A 26,201-nucleotide genomic window follows, 5' to 3' on the forward strand; every position below is an offset into this window, starting at 1 on the left:
GAGGAGCGGGTGAGACCCGGTTTCTGCTGTGGGGTACTGGGGAGAAGGGGCAGAACCCCAGCGTCCTGGGAACCTGAGATGGCTGCTGTGGTTTGGGGCTGTGAGGCTCCTCTGAGGAGAGGGAGTCCTGGGAGGCTGCTTGGAGGAGGCCTGGAAGGACGGCTGTGGTTCTGAAGGATGGGAGAAGGAGGAGGCCACTGCAGGCCTGGGCAGGGCTTGGTGGTTGAGGGGCGGTGAGGCACATGGGCCACCAGTCCTGAAGTCGGCTCCAAGGCTGCCTTCACATCCTGGCAGCCCGAGGGGGTATGGTGGCAGTGGAGGGGGATCTGCCAGCTCCCCGTCCCCCCATGCCCCAGCCCTCTCCTGAAGGAGGGGCCAGGGTTACTCCCAGTGGCAAAGAGCTGGGGCCTGTAGAGAGCGGAACTGGGGGAAAGAAAGACTTCTTATGCCCAGTGCATTTGGGGGCGTCTGGGGGTCGGGGGAACAGTGGGGCCTTTGTCCCCAGCCTCCGGGAATCTGGCCGAGGAGGAGCCGTCCCTGGGTCTGGCTGGGCCCTCAGCAGGCAGGTCCTCTTTGAAGTGACCCTTTCAAAGCTCAGCCTGAATCCCTGGGAGGAGAGACAGCTCAGGGCGGGGCTTAGGAATGACTGGGACCCGCAAGCCAAGGATGGAAACAGACCCAGTGCCAGCCTCTTTGCGAGGGCAGGCTGGCAGGAGGGGCGTGGGCTGGAGGAATTTGGCCAAGCTAGGGGGACATGTGGAAGCCGTTTAGGAGGACAACCACTCCAAGAGGCTCGGCCCCAAGTGTGGGTCAATATAGAGAAGGGTAGAGTTCACTTTGGCCCTGTGCCCGGTTTCTATCAGTCCCCGCATTGATTTCTGTCTGATTCTGGGCTCCTAAATCCACAGCTGCATCTTCCTTTTTAATTTCCTCAAAGAGCACGAGAACACTCCTTGGAGGGAATCTGGTGCCAACACAGGACTTAGAGCCCCCGGTAGGAGGGACGGTGGCAGTCTGGCCTATTGGAGCTTTTCCTGCTCCTGAGAGCCCCCTAAAAGGCTGGAGACTCCCACCTCCCATCACACTCTCCTTCATTCTCAATGTGGAGGAAACTCTGGATTGTTCTCCAAGAGAAAGGGAGGGAGGGAGAGAGAAGCCAAATGAAGGGGAGACATCTTTGAAAATTTCAACTGGAAGGTTTTTATAGGCAGCACCCCCCCCCTCCCACCACCTCCCAACTCCCTGCTTGACTCATGGGGGAGCCAAGGCCTAGAGAAAGGCCAAGGTCAAAGGGATAAAGGCAGAGGGAAGGGACAGGCAGAAATGGGAGGAAGATGAAGGACAGAAGCCAGGTGGGGAGATGGTTCAGGTGGCTGCATAGTTATACGTAATCCCCGGGTAGTGGAGAAGTTTCCAGAGTCTCTTCAGCTCTGACCTGCCGTGATTCTATGAAAGGAGGGAGAGGAAGGAGCGGCTGGCCGTTGGTGGGTTTTTTTTTGGACTGAGCAGTGGACAGTGGCGCCTTGGTGAGCCCAGGTGAGCTCGGGTGAGAACCGTACCCCACCCTGAGGCTCTTTTCTAGTTCATGTCCCCACACCCCGATCTGTCCTTGGCATCCTGGCATTCTCTATACTTGAAATGATTCTTCTAAATCTTCCTTTCCTTTTCTGAGGGTGTGGCCCCTGGTTCCTCCCCAAGAGACGGGGAGGAGGGAACGGAGCACCCCCGGGCCCTGATGGGGGGCTGTGGGTGGTTCTGGTACTCTCCCGTATCTCACACTGGCATCTGCAGAGCTGAGCCTTCATTAACTCTAATGAATCCTTGGCACTGGGCCCTCCCACTGCCCTGCAGCTCCTGGTGGGGGTGAGGGGGCAGCTGAGATTGAACCCAGAGCCCAGGAGGTGGTGAGATGTCTGCTAGAGGGGAGTAGGAGGCAGCAACCAGACTGAGACTGCTGCTGGGACAGAAAAACAGCCCTCTTTCCTTCCTTCCTGGGAGCTTTTCCTCCTCTGGTGGCTCCCACGCGCTTAGGTCCCCACTGTGCTGGCTAAAGTGTTATCTGAGAGACTGGGTGCAGCCTGGGGCGCTGAGGACATTCCCAGGCCTGGCATATACATAGAGTGTCCCTATGTATATGCCAGTCGTGGGGGTTAGAAGGAGCAGACTCCAGGAACTGGAAAATCAGGCAGTGGCCAGATCTCAATGCAAACCGACCTTTGTTCATTTGGTGACCGTTTCCTACGCACTGTCTGTGCTCTCAGCTCTCTCTGTGGGTCTTGGGATCTCGATGAGTAAGACACAGCCCTGCCCTCAAGGGGTTCATTGTCTGCCTTTCCTACCACCCAAAAGCTCCAGTACAATTTCATTAACCATGGGTTCTGAGATTTATCTCTATACTGTCTGCCAGTCTAGAACATTCTTTGCTGCCCCCTGCCAAAAATATTAACATAAAAATGGCCTGGCCTAACTGGGGAGTCAGGCAGACAGAAGCAGACACAAGGGGACATCATCAGAGTGTGAATGGGGTCACAAAGGTGGAAAGACTGTCGGTGGGTAGAATTGCCATACGAGGTTAGTAAAAAACCAGTTGGTGATAAGATTAATCTCCTTTCTCTCATGTCCTGTTTCCAAACCTACCGTTGAGGATTTTTTTTCTTTTTTTTTACTTTGAGAGAGAGAGAGGCAGAGAGGGAGGTAGAGAGAGAATCCCACGCAGGCTCTGCACTGTCAGTGTGGAGCTGGCTATGGGGCTCAATCTCATGAACCACGAGATCATGACCAAAATCAAGAGTTGGATGCTTAACCAACTGAGCTACCCAGGCACCCCAAGTTGAGGATGCCCCAAGTTCTTTTATGAAACGGCCATGATGCAGTGGTTGTATATTTACTGATACAAGAATTGAGACCCTGAGAGGGCAGACAACTTCATCAAAGGTCAGCTAGCATCTGAATTTAAATCTGGGTCTTTCTGAATCCTAAGCCTGTCCTGTGGTCACTGCTACCCTCCTCAACAAGAAAAAAGCCTGGAGGACAGCCACCACACTCTGGGAAGGTAGACCCTTCCCCCTGTCCCCAGCTAAGCCTTGAAATCCAAGTAGGGGTTGATACAGTGAAGGAGAGGGGAGGGCAGACATCACCTGGCGGTGGATGCAGACAGGACAATTGTGTTCTGCTTCTCCATGACTCTGCTGTGTACCAGGGTTCTCCCTGTGCCTGCTTGGAATCAGCGTTTGCTCTTGAGCGGTGTAGGGGTGCCCAGGGCTCCATCAGTAGATATGGGCAAAGCCCCTGCCTCCTCAAAAAAGGCTCCAGCTCTGAGGGGGGAAAGGCTTCACTGAGGAAGCTTGCCAAGGCTTGAAAGATGTCTGCAAGAAACAAGAGGGACTCATGGAGTGGGGAGAGAGTGCCATTCCAGACAGAGGGGGTTGGCATGAGCAAAGGTGTGAAATAACCTGGCTTCTTATGGCATCAGTGAGTGCAAGACCGAGAGTAGAGATGAGACTGTCAAGGCCAATGAAGGCCAGATCCTACCCCTCTCCTCCACCATCATGGCAGACCCCTCATGCCACACCAAGGAGCTTACTTGCTTCCATAGGTACTTTGGAACCACGGAGGGTGTTAGGCGATGGGATGCTGCAGACCAAGCGAGAGATGAGGGCTGAAACGGGAGGTGGAGGTGGAGAGGACAAGGCAGGAATGGGATGTATCACCCTTTCCCCCTTACCAGAAATGTCCCATACCATGTCTTCCCCTTCCTTGCCTCCTCTGTTTTTTAAACTCCTATTCATCCTTCAATGTCCGGTTCAAATATTCTCCTCTGTAAGCGCCGCCCACCACCCCCCGTTTCCGCAAATATATGGGGATTTCCTCCTCTGGGTAGTAGAGACCTTAAACCCCATGAGGGTAGGGACTTAGTCCTGTTCGTTGCTTTAGCTCCAACTTCTAGACCAGGACCTGTTGTCCGATGAAGGAACATTCCCGAAGCACCTGGCACGCATTGTGGGAACCAGATATTTGGGGCAACTAGCATTTATTATTTCCACGCCAGGAAATACTACTGTGCACAAGATTATTTCTGCTTTATGATTGTAGAAACCTCAGAGAGGTTAGTAACTAGTCCAAGGACACACAGCTAGGAAGTGGGCAGTTTGGGATTCAAACCCAGATCCCTTTGAATCCTGTTTAGTAATGTTTAAACACTAAGCTCTATGGCCTCTTTATCTGTTGCATGCCTGTCTCTTCATAAAATCAGGGGCTGTTTCATTAATTAAAAAAAAAATCCTTTGTGGACTACTGAGCTCAGATTTGTTCAGCAACTGGTATGTATCAAACACTTAACACTGAGCCCTCTCAAGGACCCCATTTACAACCCCATTTACAAGCCTCCAAGACAGGCTTGGAGAGGGAAGAGACTTGAGTGGGGACACACAGCTGGGACTTGATCCTAGGTCTCTTTGCCTCCTCACTCTCAGTGACACATAGTCAGTAGTCCTAGGATGGGACTAAGGGCTGGGCTCTGAGGTTGACTGACTTGTTTGGGGACACACAAGGGGCAGCACTAGGCCAGGGACTGAGTCCCCAGCCCCTAGCCCAGTGTGCTCCTTCACCGATGAAGAAAGGAAGGGGGGAGGGTGGTAATCCAAAGGCAGGCCTGGGGGCTGTTGTAATTTCCCGAGTGCCAGCCCTCTGTCAGACAGGTGAGTTCCAAGGCGGGGGAGGGGGTGACCTGGTGCTGGGGTGGGCAGGGGCGGTGTCTTTTCTTTATTTTTATTTTTTTGAGAGAGAGCGCGCGAAAGCGAGAGAGCAGGCGGGCTATCTAGGGAGAGGGGCAGAGGAAGAAAGTGAATCTTAATCAGGCTCCATGCTCAGGGCGGAGCCCCAGATGGGCTCCATGCCATAATCCTGGGATCCTGACCTGAATGGAAATCAAAAGTCTGACCCTCAGCGGACTGAGCCCCCCAGGCGCCCCCCAGGGACGGTGTCTTAAAGGCGGCAGAGCCTTACAGGGCCTTGATGGAAGAGGGTGAGAGGATTCCATTGGCTGCACAGCATCAGTGTGGGTATCAGCCACGGGGTGACCTGAAGGACCTCCAGCCGCCGGGAAGGACGCGGGTGTGAGCTGGGGCCCGGGGTGGTGCTGGCTGTGGGCACCGCCGCTGGTGGAGCGCCCCTTCCCCGCTCGTTCCCAGGCCGGCCCCCACCCGCCAATCAGACACGCGCGCTGCTCGCCATTCGCATTTCATTTGCATGGCCACACCCCTCCGCTCCTGCCACTCAGCCTCCGCTCCCCTGTGCTCCTGGCGGGACCCCGCCGCCGCGTTTCTGACCCTCAGCACAGGGCTGGCGTGGGCGGGCCGGGGCTGGGGGCTGCAGGGCGGGAAGGGCCGACCTGGGCTGCCAGCCTGGCCGCACTATTCATAGCTCGGGCTGGCGTAGCTCGCATACTTGGCGTTTCTCACGTCTGGCTGGTCTGAGGCTGCCGCCCCTCCGCGCTCCTCCCAGCCTGCTCGCCTCTCCCCTTACCCTTTCCTCGCCCTGCCTCCTCCGCGACCTCCTACCTCTCTGCCAGTCTTCCAGAAATCTAGAGGTGGCCCAGCCCGCAGGAAGAAACTGAGGCCCGGAGAGGGGGCGTGTCTTTCGCCCTGGCCTCCGGGGAGAAACTGGTAGTAATGAGGCGTGTAATGAGGTGGCTAAGAGCCTGGGCTCTGCCCGCAGACAGACCTGAGCTTGAGTCAGAGCAGCCACTAGCTGCGGGACCCTGGCAAGTTCTTTAGCTTGCAGTCGGGAGGTTTTTTGGAAGAGACCTGGAGGCTGAGGGTTCATCAGTTAAGAGAATGTGGGGGAGGGGGGAGAGAGATCTGGGAATGAGGTGGGCCAGCCCTGCCTGGGTGGACAAAGGCCTGGCCAGCTGGGGTGGGGGGACAGAGGACACTGAAAAGGGCATTGGAGCAGCTTCCCTTTTGTTCCCCATCCCTTACTCCCTTCTTCCAGCACCCCCACTTTCTGGATCCAGTTTCCACTGATAAAGGGCAGGGGTACAAAAACATGGCCAACATCTGAAGCAGCCCCTGCCCCAGACAGACTCCTCCTGGAGACAGGGTTCTGGCCACCGTGGGTTGTCCCTGAAGAGAGGCTCTTTGATTTCCTTCGCATTCAGAAACAGTGTGCCGAGCACACTCATAAATATGTAGACACTAACTCAAGAGTGATGTGAGTCAAGACGGTGCACAGGGAGCTGACCCAGTCTGGCGCCCAGAGGAGGAATCCCTGGGGAAGTGACTTTTTGCTGAGAACTACTGGATAGGTAGGAATTAATTAGGGTGTGGGTTGGTGAGGCGCGGAGGGAGCTGGGGAAAAGAGAACAGCATTCCAGAAACAGCGTGTGCAAAGGACCTCAGGCTGGAAGAGTGCCTAGTCCCTAAAGGAACTGGAAGTAGACCAAGGTAGCAGAACACAGAGGAAAGGGGGGTAGTGGGTGTGGAACCTGGAGGCACGTCCCACAGGGCCTGGTGGTCATAATATGAAAGCAGTTAGTCTGGACTCTCAGGGATCAGAGGAGTGATAGCAGCTTGGAACAGAGTGAAGAACATGGTGAAATGGTGAAGGGGGTATAGACTCGGGAGACATTTCGGAAGCAGGGTCCTCTCTGATGGGTGGGATATAGGGCCATACATAGGCCCTCAAGCCTCCCATTTGTTGGTTCCCAGAATGCTTTCCCAGCAAGTTTGTCAGGCTGTGATCCTTACCTTCATTTTGTAGCTGAGGAAATAAGAAAACCGAGTACGCTTGAGGTCACACAGCGAGAAAAGAGCAGGGGCAAGTGGGATCCTTTCTCCACATCAGCCTTCCTGCTACGACAGTGATCTCTCTCTCTCTCTCTCTCTCTCTCACTAGCCTCCTGTCTGTCACTCCTCAGTGCCCTGCACCAAGCATTCCCTACCTAGGACGAGTCAGGGTGGGGGACCCAAGGGGCCAAGGTGATGAGTGTGTGTGTGTGTGTGTGTGTGTGTGTGTGTGTGTAACACTTGTCCCAAGAGGCTGTTCTGCTGTTCAATGAGGTAATGCGTGTGCAGCATGCCCGGCATATAGTAAGGGTTCAATCTTAATTACTGCTGTGACAGTCGCTATGTCCCAAATTCAGGGCCAGGCAATTGGTGAGGGGTAGGATCTGAGGCCAAAAGCGATGCCATCTGTCTTCTGACCGCAGGGCCCAGCCCAGAAACCATCCCGGCTCTCGTGGGCAGGAAGCAAGGGAGGTTGTTTGTCCTTGCAGAGCCACCGTCCCCCTCCACCCTTCCAGCTGCCTCTGGGGCATCATGGGCTGGATTAGGGAGAGGTTCAGCTCACAGGCTGGGTGAAGGGATGACCCAGGCGGGTTGGGCAGGGCCTGGGATGAGGGGGTGGGTGGTTTCAGGGGTGGGGCTGAGAGCCTCTCCCTGCAGGGAGCCCCATGTACCCTGGGGGAGACTTTCGGAATCTGCTGAGACCTGTTCTGGGAGGGGATGTGGTCTCAGCTTGAGTAGAACTGAGCGCTCCCCTGAGAGAAACCAGTGGGTGCACCTGTTGTTTCTGCCCAGGTGGTCGGACAGCAGGAAGAATTTCCCGAGAGGGATGTGTGGGGCCATAGGGCGAGCTCCCAGAGTTCTCCTCCAGTCTCTCCCAAAATGAGCTGTCCAGTGTGGAGTAGGAGAATGAATATAATTTTGGAGCAGAATCATTGAAAGTATTCTCCTGCCTCCAGAGATGACTGCCCTGAATATGATCTAGTCTGAAAAGGGGTCCTGGCTTCTCTCCGGTACTCCTTGACGAAGGGAGACCCTTCCTAAGTCTCACAGTCGCTCTGTCCTTCTGCAGGGAACCCTGCTGTCTGTAGGAGATGGGGCAGGGTTGGGGGCTGAGGGGCCTTAAGGGGCAGGGTTGGGGGCTGAGGGGCCTGGAGAATGCAGTGGGGAGAAGAGGGGTGGAGGGAATAAGGGCACCCTGCCCACTCTGGGCTGTGAGGAAGAGAAGTGTGCCAGACGTGGGCCAGCAGGGGGCTCTGCTGCACAGGGGACCTGCCAGCATCGCTCGCCAGAATGTGCGCCCTCCAAGGTGTAGGCATGTTTTTCTTGGAGTGTGCGCCTGAGAAAGCGTTTGAGAACAGGGACTTGCCTCTGCGTGCACACCCTTGTGTGTGTATGTGTTACAGGTGGTGTGGAAGCCTGTGTAGTCTTGGAACAGACGTGTGTGCTGAGGGAGGTGAGGCCGCAGGAACCCCACGGTTAGCCCAGCTTTTGCTAGGGAAGCTCTTCCAAGGTTCTGGTGCCCTGGGAGGTGACATCCCAAGAGTTTGTTCATCCTTTGGTCCAGATGGTAGGTCTCATCAATGCCAAAGACTCACCGTGTGCAAGGTTCAGACCCCCCTGGCAGCCTGAGAGCTCCTCCTATTCGGGGACTACTAGGGCCCCAAAGATGACAATAGGGTCTCTGAAAAGGCATAATGGAGAGGGGTGGGTGGGTGGGTAAAGCCCTCCGGACAGGAGGTGCCCAGTTTTTCTGGGCAACCTCTGTGGGCAGGACCTGCTCCTCTGCCCGCACTGGGAGACCGGTTCATTTGTTCCATATTCTTTCAAGAGCGTGCCTTAACATTTGAATTTGAATGTGACTTTGTCATTTTTTTTTTTTTTTATTGTAGTAAAAGACACATCCTGTAAAATTTACCATCGTGAGTGTTCGGTTCAGTGGCATTCAGTACATTCCCACTGTGCAACTGTCCCCACCGTCCATGTCTAGCACGTTTTCGTCTTCTCAGACTGAAACTCCATACCCATTAAACAGTAACTTACTTTCCCCTTTCCCCTTGGCAGTCACCATTCTATTTTCCGTCTCTATGAATCTAGATATCTCATACAAGCGGAATCATCCAACGTTTGCTCTTTTGTTCCTGGCTTATTTCACGAAGCATACCGTCTTCAAGGTTTTTCCGTGTTATGTGGGTTAGAATTTCCTTCCTTTTTAAGACCAAATAAATTCTATTGTATGGAGATACCACATTTTGTTTATCCATTCATGCGTCAATTGACATTTGGGTTGTTTCCACCTTTTGGCCATTGCAAATAACGCTGCCGTGAATATGGGTGTGCCCGTATTGCTGTGAGTCCCTGTTTTCACTTTTTTGTTTTTAAAGGTTATTTATTTATTTTGGGGGAGAGAGAGAGAGAGAGCACGAGCAGGGGAGGGGCAGAGGAGGGAGAGAGAGAATCCCAAGCGGGCTCCACGCTGTCAGCGCAGAGCCCAAAGAGGGGCTCAATCTCACAAGCTGTGAGATCATGACCTGAGCTGAAATTAAGGGTCAGACGCTTAACTGAGCTACCCAGACATCCCCCCCCTCCGACTCCCCCTCCCCACTTTCACTTCGGGAGACCTAGCCAGAGTGGAATTGCTGGATCCTGTGTTAATTCTGTTTAATTTTATGAGGAACTGCCGGGCTGTTTTCCACAGCAATGGCACCCGGTACAGGTGGAGCACCGGGTGGCTCAGTCGTCTCACTTCAGCTCAGGTCACGATCTCACGGTTTGTGAGTTCGAGCCCCACACCGAGCTTGCTGCGGTCAGCACAGAGCCTCTGTCGATCCTCGAGCTTTCGATCCTCTGTCCCCCTCTCTGCCCCTCCCCAACTTGCATTCTCCCTCTCTTAAAAATAAAGAAACATTAAAAAAAAAAAAAGCATACAGGTTCCAGTTTCTCCATATCCTTGCCATTAACCAATTGTTTGTTTGTTTGTTTTGGGATTTTTTTTTAGAGACGGGGGTGGTGTGGGGGGGACAGGGAGGGGCAGAGAGAGGCAGAAACAGAATATCTGCTGACAGCACAGAGCTTGATGCGAGGCTCAACGTGGGGCTTGAACTCACGAACTGTGAGATCATGACCTGAGCCAAAATCAAGAGCCGGATGCTTAACCGAGTAAACCACCCAGGTGACCCAACAAATAATTTTTGAGAGCCTCCTGCGTTCAGAGCACTCTCATAGTAAAAACCCATTTCTGAAAAGTTGTCCTCAGGAAGCTGTCAGTCTAATGAGGAAGACTTAGGCCATGGCCTTGAGCAGTCTCTAATCCGAGGGGAAAGACACAAACCGTGACCTCTGGGAGACCCTGGACTGATATGGGACAAAAACAAAAAACCCAAAAAACCCACAGAATATACCAACAACAAAAACCCTGTCTGCTCTCGGGGAGCTCCCAGTCTGATGGAGGAATCATGGCCTCTGCCCTCTAGGGAGTCCCAGATGGGCCCGGAGACCAGAGTGGCTACATGGAGACCATGCATTGAGACAGCCAAGGGCTGCTGAGTGGAGTAAATCAGGGGGTGGAGTGACCTGTGGTGGCCTTGTCCCACACCGGCCTGTGGTTGCCTGGGCAATGGCCCTGCTGTTTACTTTGTGGCTGGCTCCAGATTTACCCTTTTCTGCAAGTACTCATTTCCCACCATAAGGAAAGATGTTCTTTAGTCTCCCCTCTCTCTGGTGTCCCTGAGGAGGGGACCGGCTCTCCTGCTGGGCGGAGGCCCTGCCAGCCTGGCACCTTGGCCACGTTCCTTGCCCGCTGGGGTCTCACGCTGCCTGCTCCTTCCCCGCGCCCAAAGTGCCAAAGTTCTGCTCCGGAAGTGGGGGCTTTTGATGATGCCCGCGTGAATGGGACCACCGGAGTCACCGGAGTGCAGACCTCCATGAAAGTCTGTACGCGTCACTGTGTCCTTGTATCCACGTGGCTGAGTTGTCTGCCTGTCTGAATGTGAGTGTGGCTGGGTGTGAGAGTGTGTGAATATCCAGAAGGCAATCAAAACAGCTTGCATCGCCCTCCAGGGCATTATGCTAAGTGAAATAAGTCAAACAGAGAAAGACAAATACCTTATGGTCTCCCCTATATGTGGAATCTAAAAACAAGGACAACAGCACAAACCAAGCTCAAAGATACGGACACCAGATTGGGCGTCAAAACAGGGCGTGGAAACAGGGTGTCAAAAGGTACAAACTTCCGGTTATAAAATAAATAAGTCATGGGGATAAAATGTAGGGCATGGCGACTATAGTTACTAATACAGAATTGCATTTTTGAAGGTTGCTAAGAGAGTAGATCTTAAAAGTTCTCGTCACAAGATGGGGTGCCTGGGTGGCTCAGTCGGTGAAGCGTCCGACTTCGGCTCGCGTCATGATCTCACCGTTCGTGAGTTCGAGCCCCGCGTCGGGCTCTGTGCTGACAGCTCAGAGCCGGGAACCTGCTTCAGATTCTGTGTCTCCCCCTCTCTCTGCCCCCTCCCCTGCTCACGCTCTGTCTCTGTCTCTCTCTCTCTCTCAAAAATAAATAAACATAAAAAAAATAAAAAGAAACGACCAACAACCTATGAGGCGGAAATTAGTGTCATTCCTATTTTATTGGTGAGGAGCAGAAGCTCAGAGAGGTTCCACAACTTGCCCAAGGTCTCACAGCCAGAAAGTGGACCCAGAAGTGGAGGACTCCGGAGGACTGACTGCAGAGCGCATGCGCTAACCACAGAGCCATCGGGATCGCGTGGATCCCTCCTTGAGATGGCTGGCAGGGGCAAGTGTTTCCTCCTCTCCTTTTCTCTCCCCTCCCCTCCAACCTTCCGTGGCTCTGGCCCAGTTTGAGCGGGGCGGGGTGGCGGGGGAGAGGAGGTGTCACAAAACACCCCAACTCAGGGCAAGATTGGCTCTGGATGGGGAGAGTGTGGGGTCCGGAGAGGTCCTTTGGACCGCCCTCTGCCCCACAGGCCAGACTGAGCGGGGTCCCCACGCTCCCGGTGACGCAGGGTTATGGCACACGGAGTTTGTTGAAGAGACGCGGGCTTGCTTGGCCGGCTCCTCTGCTTGGCCTGTTAGGGCATGCCAGGACGGCACACAAGTGGTGCTGGGAACCAGGCATCTGAATGGGGCAAAGGGGTGGAGGAGGACTGGGGGGGTGGGGGAGGCCGCCTGGAGCGGGGAGACTGGGGCAGGGGTCAGAGGCCCAGGCGTGGGCTGGGCGGGCATGCCTTGGGTATCACATTGCCTGCATGCCTCGGATGGCCGGGGACTGGCGGCAGATTTGCTCTGTCTGTGTGTGGGGTTGTGGGGGTGGTTATGGGTACGTGCCTGGTGGTGTGCGATGAAGATATGGGACCAGTCGGAGAGTCATCAATGTGGGATGATTCGCTTGGGGTAGGGGCCTTATTTGTCATGTGGTTTGGGGGGCCTACATTCTGGGGGGAGGCGCTAAGCAAGCCAGGGGAAGGGAAAGCAGGCAAATTGACCCTGAGCCCCTCCCTCTCACTTCCGGAACCACAGGCCTCTCTTCTTATATGTCCCGAGACCCTTGGGGCCCAGGATGCTCTCTTCCTTCTCCCCCGTGGCTGGTTGTCAGGCCGGTCCTGCAGCCTTCCACTTCTACAGCCCTCTTGTTGGAGGCCTAACCTGGAAGGCCCCTGACCCCACCCTCAAATTGTCCCCTCATGGAAAGAAGAGGCCTGGAGCCCCTGCCACGGGGGCTCCCTGGGTGTGTGTGGGTTTCCCTTGGTGGGAATGAAGGCAGCTGGCTCGGGCCTGGACCTGGAACTTGGGGACCCCTAAAGGTTTCGGAGCTGGGATACTCGTAGACATATAAGCATCCTGAGGGCGAGATGGGTACTTGACTTATTCTCCAAGGTGTCTCAGCCCCTGGCACAGTACCTGGCCCACAGCAGCCCCTCAAGATGTGGTATTTGAACGGATAAACAAGGTGATACAGGAGATCTGAGTGAGTCCGGGATCAGGTTTCAGCTTTGTAAAAGTGAGATCTTGAAGCAGTCACTTTCCCTCTTTAACCTCAGTTTCCGCATCTGAAAATGGGTGTAAAAACAATCCTTGCATATCCAGTCCTTAGGGTTAGAGCCACATGAGATCCAGTGAAAGTGCTTTCAAACAGTCAAAGGATGATGATCTCATTTGGAGGGAGGAAGACTGGATGCCCTCCCCTTGGAGGTGTAGCCCCCAAGCCCTGCCCCAGGGACCCTCAGGGAGATCAAGTTGAATGGATTTTGCAAGCTGGTCAAACCAGAGGATGACGGGAGGGACTGCTCAGCGGGGTAATTCCTGATTTGGGGGGAGGAAGCTGGCAAGGGTGTAGGGGAGGAGGACTCACACCAGGCAGGAAGGCTTGGAATAGAATCTCAGCTACGCCTGGTATTTCCCAGCCCTTGGCCCCATCCCCCACCACCCTCTGGGATCCACCCCACATTCCTTTCCCAGAGGAAATGGGGGAGGGGGCTGAGAGACTCCCCAGGCCTGTAGGATCATTTATTCAAAGTGTGTACACCCTTCAAGGCCCTACTGTGTGTACCCCCCCCCTGCTGACATCCCTGTGAGCCAGAGCTGAGCAGCGGAGGTGGGGTGGGGAAGGTGCAGGTTTGTGTTGGAAGAGACTGGAACCTCCTTGCTGCCCGGCCAGGTTAGAGGGCAGGAAATGGACATCACATGTGGTTTAACATTTCCCAGGTCCCTGAAGCCCTGAACACAGAACCCCCCTGCCGCTTCTCCGCCTTGCCCCTCCCTGTAGCCCTCAGAAACCTCAGCAGTTTCTAGGGAAGTGAATTCTTGATCCAGACCCACAGCAGCACCTGTTGGCCATGAAAGGCTCCATGGAGCACGACGGGGGAGAGTCATTCCATTTCCTCAGAACCAGAGACTGGGCTTGAAGCAAGAGGAAAGGAAGTTAGACAGCTGGAAGGACTTACTGGCTGGCTGCTTACCGGGAGAGTGGGCCAGATTCTGAGCGAGGACATCCCTATGGTGGTTGCCCTCTGCTTGGGGCCACAGACTCTGACATAGCTGAGGACGGCCTGGCGGTGCTCCCGGCTGGTCTCCGAGGGCCTGGCCTTGGTGGAGGCTGGCGGCGTGACAGGGAGACCCAGGGCAGGCGAGGGCAGGAGTGGGCCTGACCCAGAATCCTTGGTTTTCTAGTGACAGAGGGGTGGGGGAGGGTGCTAATGGAGGTGCCAGGTCTCCACTCCTCCTGACTACAGTTCTTTCCCATTCTGCCCCTAAGCCCTCCTGACTCAGCGCTGGAGGCAGCCTTGCTCTTCCCGTCAGGCTTCCGCCAGGGTGGGGGTGGGGGTCCAGCTCCTGCACAGGGGGCCCAGCAAGCGGCAAACAGGAAACAGGAGAACAAAACCGCTCCCTGGCCCCCACTCACCCTGGCCCTGCCTCACCCTCACCCTTCCTCCTCCCTTCCTTCTCCCTCCCTCGCTCCTGCCGGGCCCTGTAGCCCTCTAGTCCCCCTCCCTCTGCCCTGGCCCTTCTCCTCCCCTACCCCTCCGTCTTCCCGCCTGCTGCTTCCCACTCTGTCCACCACTTGATCCAACCTCGATCCAACCTTGATCCAACCTCAGCAAGGGCTGTCCTTGCCGAGGACACAGGTGATGGGATGCAGATGGGTGAGCAGGGGGAGCTACCCCTTCTGTAGGGTTCTCCCTTCTGATGACTGCCCTACAAGGGCCCAGCCCTATGGCTCTTCCTCCCCAAACTCCTAGATTTGGGGCGGGGGGGCAGGAGCTGCTCCCCAACCCCAGCCTCCCTTCCCTGGCTGCAGACTAGAATTTGGGTAGAAGATCCACAGTTGGAGTGAGGGGCTCTGGGCTTGGAGTCCCACGCTGCCTTAGCAAGCTAGGTGCTCTTGGGCCTCCATTTCCTTCCCTGAAAATTGGGTCATGGCAAGTGGCCCTGGGCCACAGCGAGTGGCTGTGGCGAGAAGCCACCGTGAACAAATGAGATAGAAAAGGTGGCGGTGATTGCACGCCCACTGGCCAAGGCCTCTACTGGCCCCACCCGGGAAGGGGCCTGGGAAGGGAGCCAGGAAGGGGAGGCAGGCAGGGTCTGCCATCAACATGGGCTTCCTGTCTGACTCACATGCTGGGGGTGGGGTGGGGGCCAGCTTGGGGCCCATTGTCAGCTTGGTGGTGGCCCCTCTGGGTGAGGCTAATGGGCAGGGTGGCCCCGGAGGGAAGAGGGTTGGTCACAATCCCCTACAGGTGGTGACGGGGAACTTCACCTGCAGCCTGAGGTTATATCGTAACTCTGGTATGAGAGTCTGTCTGCTCTCAGTGCTGGGCAGTGTGTGTGTGTGTGTGTGTGAACTGAGGGGGCAGAGCACCAGTGCATGGAGTATGTATCCTGGACAACGTGTGCGTGTCATCTGGCTTGCCTTCGTGGGTGTCTCTGTGGGGTGGGGTGTGTGGGGGGCGTACAGGTGAGTGCCTGGGGCGTCTGGTGTGCTTTTAAGGACACAGTGGGTATGCTTGCAAACGCGTCCGTGTGGGGTGCGTGGACCAAGTATGCACGGGAGGGTGTCCAAAGTGTGTGTGCATATGGAAAGGTGTCCACACACGATGTGTACGTGAGGGGAATAGTGTGTTTACGTGGGGTCTGTGGACAGAGGGAGAGTGAGTGTGTGTGGGTGTGGATGGGAGGATAGCCGGTGTATAGGTGTGTGGGGGGTGTGGGTCCATACAGGGTGGGCAGGACTGTGTGCGTCCCTGCGAGGAACATGTGTGCACCAGTGAATGTGTGTTTCTCGGGCACAGCCAAGCTGGATGCGCGTGTGTACTGTCGAGTACAACGTGCGTGGGCCGGGGCAGTGTGCGTTTCTGTGTGAGCGGGAGGGTGAGGGTGTGTGTGTCTGTGTGTGTCCGTAAGAGGGTGTGCAGTGTGTGGCTGCGCGGGGGCGCTGTATAGTGCCTCCCGGGCGCGTGTGTGTGTGTGTGGGGGGGGGGGGATCTGGGCGGCCGCGCACAGGGGCCGCCCCGGAGGGGGAGGTGTCTGCCCTGCCACTCGGCGGCGTGTCCGGGCTCAGGCGCCTTCAGCCAAGAGGCTCCGGAGGCGCGGGAGGCGCGGAGCTGCCCCAGCCGTCCTGCCGCCATCCGCGCGGGCCGTCCGTCCCCTCGGGGCCCCTGGGTCCCGGGCCCGCGGCTCCGGGGGGCGGGCGGGGGCCTCCGGGGCCCGCCTGCCGCCCGGGGGGCCGAGGACGCCGCCGGCCGGGCGCCGTGGAGCGGCCGGGGGCCCCCGCGCCCCGCGCCCCTTTCCGGAAGCCGGGCCCGCGGCTCACTGGGGCGGGGGTGGCGGCGGCGGCCGGGCCCGGGCCCGGGGGCCCCCTGCGGCCGCGGCGCTCGTGGGCAGCGCCGTGTGGCGCGTGGAACGCGCGGGGGCCGGGGGCTGGCGCTGGGAGCGCGCCGTCGGCGTGGACTGCAGCGCCCCGGAGCCGCGCTGCCTCTGGCTGCCCTGCCTCGTCCACAGGGACCGCCGCGCGCCGGGGCCGCGCCGGGCCAGGGTGAGCGCCGCTGGGGGGGTGGGGGTGGGGTGGGGGGGAGGCTGCCGGGCCGGGGCTAGGGGCAGGGGTCCGGCCTCGACGGGGCGGGTGGGATCGGGCCACCAACTCCCTGGGATCTTTGAGCTGAGTGCGCCCTGCGTTGTGGGACCGATGCCCCAGGAGTGGGGAGTGAGCGAGGAGCTGGAGACACACGCCGGTGAGGGTGGCAGGTTGTGGCTGGGAGCTTTTCCCGGGGTGCTGGATGAGGACTGGCCAGTCTGGGTGGTGGCCTCCAGTGGCTCAAGCCTCTTGGTTTATAGGCAGTGGAAGGACGGAAGGGACCAGGGTTGTTTGAGGAGATGCCGGGGCATGGAATCCTGAGGAGTTTGGCTGGCAAGGACGCCGAGTCGGAGGCAGGCAAGGATCATACTAAGTGGACTGGTGGGCACCACTCCGCCCTCGCCCTGGTAGGGGCTGTGGGCACAGGAGCATGCACCGGTTTCCTGGTGGGCAAAGGAGGCAGAGGTGGCAGGTAATGAGTGATCTCAGGGTGAGGACTGACAGGGCTGGAGATAGGGGGTGGGGACAGTGTGTCTGATGTCCGGGATCGACCAGGCTGGTAGGGCGTGAGTCACAGTGGGCGCCGTGCCCAGCATGAACGCTGTGCTCCCTGCAGTGACCTCTTTATGCTCCTAGGGGGGAGGAGCAGGACTCCTGGGTTCTGGTTCCTGGTGTTGCCAACCCACCACGTGTCCAGTTCTGTCTAATTTGTGGCCCTGGGGCCATCTGCCCTCTTCCCACCATCAGTTGGTATTTCTGGATGCCTCTTTCGTTCCTGACATGAGGGCGAGAGCATTTGGAGATGGATCTGGGCCAGGAGAGCCGTCATCAGTGATGTCCCTGTGTCCCCCGAGCGTCTCCCTCTCCATCCCCTTGTCTCTGTGCCTACCCCAGAGAGGCAAGAGTTGTGGATGTGTGTGAGCTGAACCCCTCCCCAGTCTAGTCACCTTTCTGTTTCCATTGCTGGCTCATTCTCTGTTTCTGTGTCCATCATCTCCCTCCCTGTAAAGATGAGAGCGAGACCCAGGGGTGTCCCAGGTCAGAGGGGAGGAGAGGAAATGTGTGAATAATAGTATGAAGCACTGAGGTTAAATCCAAGGAAGAACTTCCCACAGGGGAGCCATCAGGTCTGGCTGTCCATGGGGGCCGTGGTGTCTCCTCTTCAGGCTGGGGTGTGGGAGTTGTGGCAGGGGGATTACCACACTGACATGCTCAGGAACTGGTTGGAAGAGATGGGGGAAGGGGGACTGGAAGGAAGCATAAGAGGAAAGGGAGAGGCAGAGATAAGGGAGGGGGTGCCAGTGGTGTTTGGGCCAGGAGGGGGCCTGAGAGAAGAAGGCCTGCCCGCTTCCCTGGGTTACATCCAGGCCCCTAGAGAGTGGCACCCCAGGCAGCTGGCAGCTCCAGGCAGGATGTGTGCTGGAGCAGGGGTGGGGGGCGTGCGGGGACCTGTCCCAGCCACTTCTCGTCACTGGGGCAGCTGGTGGCTTAAACCTTAATCCAGGACACCGGCAAAACAATGGGCCCTGCAAACAGCCTCAGCTCTGAGCCCCGGTGGAGGGCATGCAGGGGGAGGCAGTCCACGCTGGGGAGGCATAGGGGCTTCTGGTAGGAGCAGGCAGGGGGGATCCGCCAGGCCCTCTGCTCTCCCTGATCAGTTCCTTGCCAGGTCAGCAGAGATAGGAAATCCAGGGGATTTCGGACCTCAGCAGAATTCCCAGAGAATTTTCTCCTCTGGACTCTTCAGACCCCCATGGGGGTGTGGAGCTCAGTGGACAGGCTGGGCTGGGGCTACAAGTGGAAGGAGCCGAGGGGCCATCGCTGGACCTCCTGCCCCATGCTGGAATCTCAGCCGCGGCCTCCCAGACTGGGGATCATCCAGCTTTGGCTTGAACCCTTCAGGAGAATGAGCGCTCACGTCCTCAGCTGGTAGTTTTCCAGACGGAGATGATGAGAATGGTCTCCCTGGCCTGGAGCTTCACTTGTTCCCTGTACCTTCCACCTTGGCTGTGTTCTCTGGGACTGCACGAAGCAAGCCTACTGCCCCTGTCGTATTGTTCTTTAGTCTTCTGAAATTTGAGTCTCAAGTCTGCCTGACTACACCCCCACCTCCCACCCCAATACAGAAATCCCCAGCGAAGGGCTGGACCCAGGGCTGTCTTCTACCAGAAATGTGAACAGGCTGGCGGCGGGGTGGGGGGGACTGGGGGGGGTGGATACACGAAGGAGCTTCTTAGCGTCAGTACATCCAAGTGCCAATTTGAGCTTTCTCAAAAGCAGTTGGGCGAGGGAGAAAGGGGAACTTAATAGAGAAGGGGGGAGGCCCTCACCCCAGAACTGGGGCTTCCTCCGTCCACATCCAGCCTGCCTTTCTGCCCCTGGAGACTCTGGGCGCGTGCCAAGGAGCGAGGGGGTTGAGGAGACTGTTGAGGGTGAGGGTGAGCCCTCTGAGGTTTGGATTAGGGCCCCCCAGACAGGTTAGGATGCCTGAGGTCGGGGGTTAAAGCCCCGAGGGAGGCATCCTGGCTTTTCACCAGGCAGCCCGCCCTTGTCTTCCGTCTTGGCCAATCTGCCGGCCGCCTCCCTGTGCACACAGGCATCTCTCTGACGCCCTTCTGTCACCCGCTTTCCCTCTCTGCGTCTGAGCAGGGAACCTGAGGTGAGCCCTCTCTCAGGCAGTGTCCGCGCTACTCTCTCTCCCGCCCCAGAAACAGACCTGTGTGCCCTCAGACCCTGGTCTTCAGACATCCCCTGCCTGTCATCTTGGGGAATCCCAAGTATTCCAGCGGGTCGGCCAGAGGGCAGCCGAGTATCTCCCGCCACCCCCACCCGGTTCCCCTCTCAGATCCGGTGACCGGCCAGGCCTCTGGCTGGGCTCCGGAGCTCCAGGAAGTCCCTTCAGTTGTCTGATGTCCAGCCCGCTCCCTCGTGGCTCTAGTCCCTCACCTGTTGCTGCCGCTGCTCCTGAAGGATGCTTGTGCGAGCCAGTCTGTGTGTGCGTGCGTGTGGGTGTCTGTCTGCAGCATATGTTGTGTGCGTGTGCCTGTATGTGTAGGCATGTGTGGGAGACTCTGATCATGTGCGATCGTGTGCGCACGTGTTTGTCTACATAGCCTGTGTGTGTAGATTCATCTGTGCCTCCGTGTGTACCTTTGCACGTGAGTGTGCTTCTCTGGGTGTGCGGATGTGTCTGTCTGTGTGTGAGATTGTGGAGCAGGCGGGAATGAGCTCACCTGGCAGCAGGCACTTCCCCGGCCAGAAGGCCCCGTGTCCAGATCCTGGAGCGTAAGAGGTGCTTGGCGAACATTTGCTGAGCCGACCTGATTGAGAACCTGGCTGGCGGCAGGGAGTTACTTCCCTGGGAGCAAAGGTGCCATGAGGCGATCGAGGGGGGAGAAAGCAGCAGCTTTGGAGTGACGAGCGAGGGAGAGGAAGGAAGGGGGTGAGGAGGAGGTCGGGGAGCAGGGGAGCGTGCGTGGAACCGCAGGGCCCTTGCCCCCCTCCCCCTCCCCTGCTCCAGGCCCTCCCCCTGGCTGCGGGAGGCAGTGTGCACACCTGGGAGTGTGGGTCACACGGCCACTCAACCCTGGTTCCCTGTGCTTCCACAGCTGCCGCTGGGCCCGAGAGATGGGTGCTCCCCTGGGCGCCCCCTCCCCTGGCAGGGGCCGCGGACACTGCTGCTGTGCAAAAGTCTCCAGGACGGCTTTGGCTTCACCCTGCGCCACTTCATTGTGTACCCCCCCGAGTCCGCCGTGCACTGCAGCCTGAAGGTACACCCACCTTGCCCGCTGCCCTTGCCCGTCCTGAGGAAGCTTCAGTGGGGGGAAGGGAGGCTCGTCTGCACTGTCCCCTCCACAGCCCTTCTTCCGTGGCCTTGGGAGGAGGGGCCCTGAGAGGCCGGGGCAGCCCTGGCTGGGTCACTGGCACTGTACGATTGTGGAAGAGATCCCTAACTGCCCTGGGTTTGGTCTTCCCAGGAGAAGGGTGAACGGGTTCAGGGCGATGAACTTGGGGGTGGGGGAAGCCAGGACGCTCACACGCACCCCCAGACTCTTGGCCCCTGAAAACTGAGCCGCCTTCTCGAAGAGGTGAAGTTCCTGGGACTCCTTGTCCTGTGGCCACTTCTGAGCTGGCTTTGTTGCTCCCTCCCTAGCCTGAGCTCTTGGGGAGTCCATCCTAAAACACCTCTGGGACTCCTCCCAGAGTGCCCCGGGCCCTGCACTCGCCTCGGCTCTGGGCTCTGGGTGCTGGAGAGCGCCAGGCCGGGAGGGGGGCGCCCTGGGTTCTAGTCCTAATGGAGCTCCTTTCGTAACTTTGGTCTCACTCACTGGTCAGTCATTTCTCCTGCTGTAATGTGAGGGCGTCTTATCTACTTGACCCCCACGAGCCCTTCTGGCCGTAGTATAAATGTCAGGTTCTCTGTGCCTAACCTACAGTGTGGGCTGGGGGCGGGCCAGGCATGCGGGAAGAGCGAGATCCTCGGCAGGGAACTGGGGCTCCCCAGGAGGGCCCCCCTCCCTTCCCCCACCTCTTTCCCAGCAGGGCCGGAGACAGACTTATTTTGGAGTCAATGAACCTGTTACTCCCCACCCCCCACCCCCCCCCCCACCCCCGCCTTTAGGGCTGAGACCAGCTGTTTGGGGCTCTCCTCTGGGGAGCTGGGTCCCACCTGCCAGAGAACCGGGGCCTTGGGTTTCACTGCCTGTGTCTGTGTACTTGCATGGCTCTCTTTGTGTGCACTTGGGTGCCCAGTATGTGGGTCATATGCATGCATGTTTGTGTATGTAGGCGTGGGTAGACAGGTGTCTCTAAATACACGTCTTCAGTATGTGTCCCTGTGCGCTGTCATCCGTGTCTCAATCCGGGAGCACCTGCGTAAACTATTCCCATTGGCTGCAGCCGTGCTTAAGAGTGTAAGTGGGGGCTGACGGTGTGTGAGAGGGGCACAGCCCCCTGCCCCTTGATGCCCAAGGACACCAACCTTCTAGTTCCCTGGAACCTCCAGTCCTTCCTTTCCTCTTCCCCCAGAATGTCCCTCCTGCCTGGCCCCTGCCCCCTTTTCTCAGGGGGCCCTGCTGAGGGGTGACCGGGGCGGATGCAGCCTGAGTGGCCTAGGCTGGGTGATAGACCTGTTTCAGAGAGATCTCGCTCACGGGGGGCGCTGGAAGACCCTGGGCGGGGCAAGCCAGGGGTGGATTCCATCCCCTTTCCGGAACCTGCCCAGGGCTGGGAGCCTGCAGGGAGCTCAGCCGTCTAAATGCATCCGTCTGCCTTTGCCACCCTCTCACTGTGCTGTCAGCTCACATCAGCAGGCGCGCACCCCACACAGGGAGGGCAGGGGCAGAGGGACTGCTCTCCAGCAGTGCCCCACAGCCTTCATGTCCTGGCTGGGGTGCCAGAGAGTCCTGGGTTCCAGCCCTGGCTCGGAGTGGCCCTGGATAAGTCACGCCCTGTCATCTGCGGTAGAATGGATGGTCTGTGGACAGGGGTAGATACGATGATGCTAAATGTCGGATCCAGCTCTGACGTGGGACCCTGTCTCGCTGGCCTCCTTTCCCTCATTCCAGTTCCCTCCCCAGATCCAGCACCCTCCCTCTCACTACCAGGATGACCCCAAAGGTCTCCCTAGTGGGTCTCCTGGACTCCATTTCTTAGCCCTGCCAGATGCTAGAACCCTGTTCCCTCACTGGTATGTCACATCCACTCTCTCCCACCCAAGAACCTTCACTGGCTCCCTCTTTCTGTCCTTTCAAACCTGAGTGCTTTAGTCTGACTTCTGTCGCTTGCTGGTGTTGCTTTCTTTCTCGCGTCGGCTCAGCTGATGCTGTCCTACAAATGCTTGTTTATTTCTGCTGCCCAGCGCCTGCGTACTCCCCTCCCCTCACCCAGACCTCCCTCTCCCCTCCCTCCTCAAACTTGCCTTAAAATCCCCTCCCCCAGAGGGGTGCTAATCAGCCTTCCCTTCCCATTCTCTGAGAGCTGATAGCCACCGTTTGCACTCGTCATGCCTGCTTATCTGTGTCTGCCTGTGTGTCCTCTCTCTGTGCGTTCCGTTTAGTGCCTCCTTCATCGGGCTTGGAGCTCCCCAAAGGAAGGGGTCATGGGTCCCCCACTGGATTGGGGACGAATGGCTGAAATACAAGGTGGTGGGATCAGCAGTCATGAGAGGGGGTTAGTGTTATTGGGGACCATTGCATGGGGCTTGATGACCGTCCCCACTGACACCCCTCCTGCCTCGTCTGGGCGCCAGGCTAGTTGAAGGAAGATAAGAGGGGAGGCCTTGGGTGGGGGACATCGAAGGGCCCGCCTAGGTGGAGCCACTGAGGGCTGGACCCGGGCCCCACACCCACCTCTCTGTCCCCTGCAGGAGGAAGAGAATGGAGGCCGAGGAGGAGGTAAGGAGTGGTGGGGGTGGGGCCCAGGGCTGGGGCTGAGCTGGGGCCCGTTTTCCAACTTCTGTTTCTCTCCTTCTACCCAAGTCAGCCTGGGTTCTGCTGCCTGCCCTCCCACCGCCCCCAGCCCTGACTGCTGTCCAGTCTTTGCTCTTCTCTGTGTCTGCCCTTTCTCTGCTCAATCTTTTTTCTTTTCTTTCCTTTTCTTTTCTTTTTTCTTTTCTTTTCCCTTTCCTTTCCTTTCCTTTCCTTTCCTTTTCTTTTTTTTTTAAGAATCCAAGAGGCAGCACATTTATTCTGGGCTCTAGGGGAGAGCTCCCTGAATTTCATTCCTACTCATCATCACCAGTGACATGAGGACAGATCTTGGGCCCGCCAAGGCCCTGTGGTCCCTTCGATGCTTCCTTTCTTTTCTCACATTTGTCTCCCTCTGAGCCTGTCTGTTCCACACTGGGGGTGGTGCTCTGGGGAGCAGATGGCGTTCTAAGACCTGGCCTCTGCCCTGGAGTTACTCCCAGCCTAGGCTGAGGCACAGACACAGGGCGGCAGAGCCTGGGGGCTGGTGGTAGGGTGCAGCTGACCAATGGCTGTCCTCGGAGATGGAGACGCTGGGGTCCTGTTGGGTGTGAGGGGAGCCCTGAGGTCTTTATCTTACCAGATGTGGGCCTGCCTCCCCTGGCTGTCACCCTCGCTATCCCAAAGGGCCCCTTTCTGCCACCCGGGGTATTCAAGGCAAAACTCCTTTTTTTTTTAAAAATTTTTTCAATGTTTATTTCTGAGACAGAGAGAGACAGAGCATGAGTAGGGGAGGGGCAGAGAGAGAGGGAGACACAGAATCGGAAGCAGGCTCCAGGCTCCAAGCTGTCAGCACAGAGCCTGACGCGGGGCTCGAACTCACAAACCATGAGATCATGACCTGAGCCGAAGTCGGTTGCTCAACTGACTGAGCCACCCAGGTGCCCCAAGGCAAAACTCCTTTAACGGGCAGACTTCTTTCTCTGCCGCTGGGGCTTCTGCTGGGCAGTTGTGGTGACACTCCTGAGCCTCATCGCAGAGGCCCCTGGGGGCAAGGGGAAGAGCCAGCTGACCTAGAACAGGCCCCTTTCTCTGATGGAGACAGTTAGCAGCTGGGGTGTAATGTGATGTCATGAGGGGGTGAGTACTCATCTCAGGATCTTCAGGCCTCTGCTTAGAATCCTCTGCCCCTAGGGAAGGGGGTGGGGTGGGAAGCGTGGGCATGAGTGTCTGTGAGCCTCAGGGCCTTTCCCCAGCTTTCCCCCGGTCTGTGGGTGTGGGCATTCTGCATGTGTGGGTGTCTGCCCCACTAGGGACCTTCACGAGGTCAAGGCCCGTATCTGTCCATCCTTTTCAGTCTACTTTCTGGCACAGTGCTGGGATGAAAGCACCATTTAAGGAGTGATTCTGTGCGTCCGCGAACGTGTTTTCCCCACACTGGTCTTTGTTCTCCCAGGGGCGGGTCCTCTCGTCTTATCCTATACATCCACGTCTCTGTGAATGGGTGGGTCCGTGTTTATGTCTGTGTGAGTGTGACCGTTCTCTGAGTGTGTGTCCCCTGTGTGCGTAGCTGTGCATGGGTGTGACCTTCAGCAGCCACCCCCAGCTAACCTGGCTGATGCTCACCAGGACCCTCCCCCCGGCACCACCGCCTGGAGCCCATGGATACCATCTTTGTCAAGAATGTGAAGGATGATGGCCCCGCCCACAGAGCGGGCCTTCGCACCGGTGAGCTGTCCTTCTCTGGGTCTCTTCCACCTGCTCTCTGGTTAGGATGGGATTCTCAGATCCAGGTGTTGGGGAAGGCCCTGTCCTGGCGCTGTCATCCATGCCTGGTGCAGGGGTTCTCAGGAGGGGCCATGGTCACCCGTTGGCCTGCTCACGTGTGGTTCTGCCCCCCCCCCTTTCCCCAGGAGACCGGCTGGTGAAGGTGAACGGGGAGAGCGTCATTGGGAAGACCTACTCCCAGGTCATAGCTCTGATCCAGAATAGGTGAGTGCCCCCTGCCTCCCTTCTCCTGTAATAGCTCCCAGCACGCTCATTGAGTCCCTGCACACCACCCCCTTGACCCTGGGGTTGCCCTGGCGACCAGGATCCCTGTTCTCCCAGACCCTGTTGCCTCAGCCTGGCCTGACCCCCTGCCCTGTCTCTGTAGCGATGATACCCTGGAGCTCTCCATCATGCCCAAGGACGAGGACATCCTCCAGCTGGTGAGTCCTGCCCTGCTGTCTGAGGCGGAGGGGCCCTGGGGCCTGGGGGCGGGATACATCTCTCCTCCTTGGGGCCTCCCTTCTGCCTTCAGGAGGCAGAGAAGAGTGTAGGGCGCCGCACCAGTCCGGCACTGCCCGATCAGGGATGCCAGGCCCATCCCTGGGCTGGGGCCGGTTGTTGCTTCATTCAGGGCTGCTCTGTGCTGGGGGAGGGGGAGGCGCTGGCCTTGGCAGGCAGGATTCCTGCCAGAGTATCTGGAAGGAGGGTGGCCCAGCGGGCCCTGCCAGACTGGCACGTTCTTGTCAGCTCCCAAGAGACTGTTCTCCACACCCCCTCCCTGCCTGGCCCCGAGTGAGCATGTCTTCTGTAGCTGTGTCCACACACACACACACACACACACACGCACGCAGACTTACACATGCCTACATATGCTATCTTTCTGTGCACACCGACCCCAGGCCTGTCCCAGAGCCCAGGGCAGTCCTCTCTGCCCAGTGTCCAATTTCCTGATCTCATGGGTCTTAGCCAGATGCCAGCTTGCTTGCCCCCAAGGTCACTGCCCCCCTGGGGGAAGGCTGAGGGCCAAACCCAGGAGGCCCTGGGAGCCGGGCTGGCTTCTGCCCTGGATGTGCTCTCATAATCACTGTAATCACGGTGCCATGCTTGGCACCCTGCCCCTCTGGGAACCTCCACCCTCTGACCTGGATTGTCCCCTTGCCCTTCCTGGGGAGGGGGAGGTAAGCCTGGAGGCCCAGAGAGGTGGATGGCTCTCCACAAGTCTCAAAGGCCCTGCGGGTACACTTCCCCCAGGCCGAGGCAAGGAAAGCCAGGAGGGGGTGACAGGGCGGGATCTAGGGCTGCCCTCCATCTCTCCAGCCGGAGGAGGAGGAGGGGGGCAAGGGGTGGGGAGAGCAGCAGCCTTGAGCTCTGTTACCGGGGTTCGAGGTTCGGGTGGGCCGGCGGCCCCAGATGTCAGCCTCTGGGGCCCTCCGCTGGCCCCCTCCATCCTAGGCCAGCCAGAGGGTGGGGCCCAGGCATTCCTGTGGTTGCGAGCCAAGGCTGGAGGCCAATGGGGCCGCGGCAGCTGCTGACGCCACCGCCGACGCGGCGAGGCCCCTCCACACCCATCTTCCCCTCCCTCCTCCTCCCGCCAGCCAGCCGCTGAGAGAGAGAGAGAGAGAGAGAGAGAGAGAGAGAGAGAGCCGGTGGGGG

At 58.0% G+C, this 26,201-nt stretch overlaps 1 protein-coding gene across 6 annotated transcripts in view; it reads left to right on the forward strand.

The window, feature by feature from the left end:
• The window catches only part of ARHGAP23 (Rho GTPase activating protein 23), an 80,144-nt gene that overhangs the window by 12,740 nt on the left and 41,203 nt on the right, over positions 1 to 26,201 (forward strand). For 3 of the 6 annotated variants that reach the window (XM_023244568.2, XM_023244567.2, XM_045044027.1), the window contains 5 exons: positions 19,980 to 20,141; positions 22,739 to 22,766; positions 24,408 to 24,506; positions 24,692 to 24,770; positions 24,934 to 24,988. In XM_023244568.2, coding sequence (XP_023100336.1) covers positions 19,980 to 20,141; positions 22,739 to 22,766; positions 24,408 to 24,506; positions 24,692 to 24,770; positions 24,934 to 24,988 — 423 coding nt within the window. Of the gene's footprint in view, positions 1 to 16,179; positions 16,333 to 19,979; positions 20,142 to 22,738; positions 22,767 to 24,348; positions 24,507 to 24,691; positions 24,771 to 24,887; positions 24,989 to 26,201 lie in introns of those variants that run through there. The other 3 variants (XM_023244570.2, XM_023244569.2, XM_023244571.2) reach the window with 3 other exon arrangements.

The sequence above is a fragment of the Felis catus genome, chromosome E1 (genome assembly GCF_018350175.1).
Source record: "Felis catus isolate Fca126 chromosome E1, F.catus_Fca126_mat1.0, whole genome shotgun sequence".
In the NCBI taxonomy this organism is placed as follows: Eukaryota; Metazoa; Chordata; class Mammalia; order Carnivora; family Felidae; genus Felis; species Felis catus.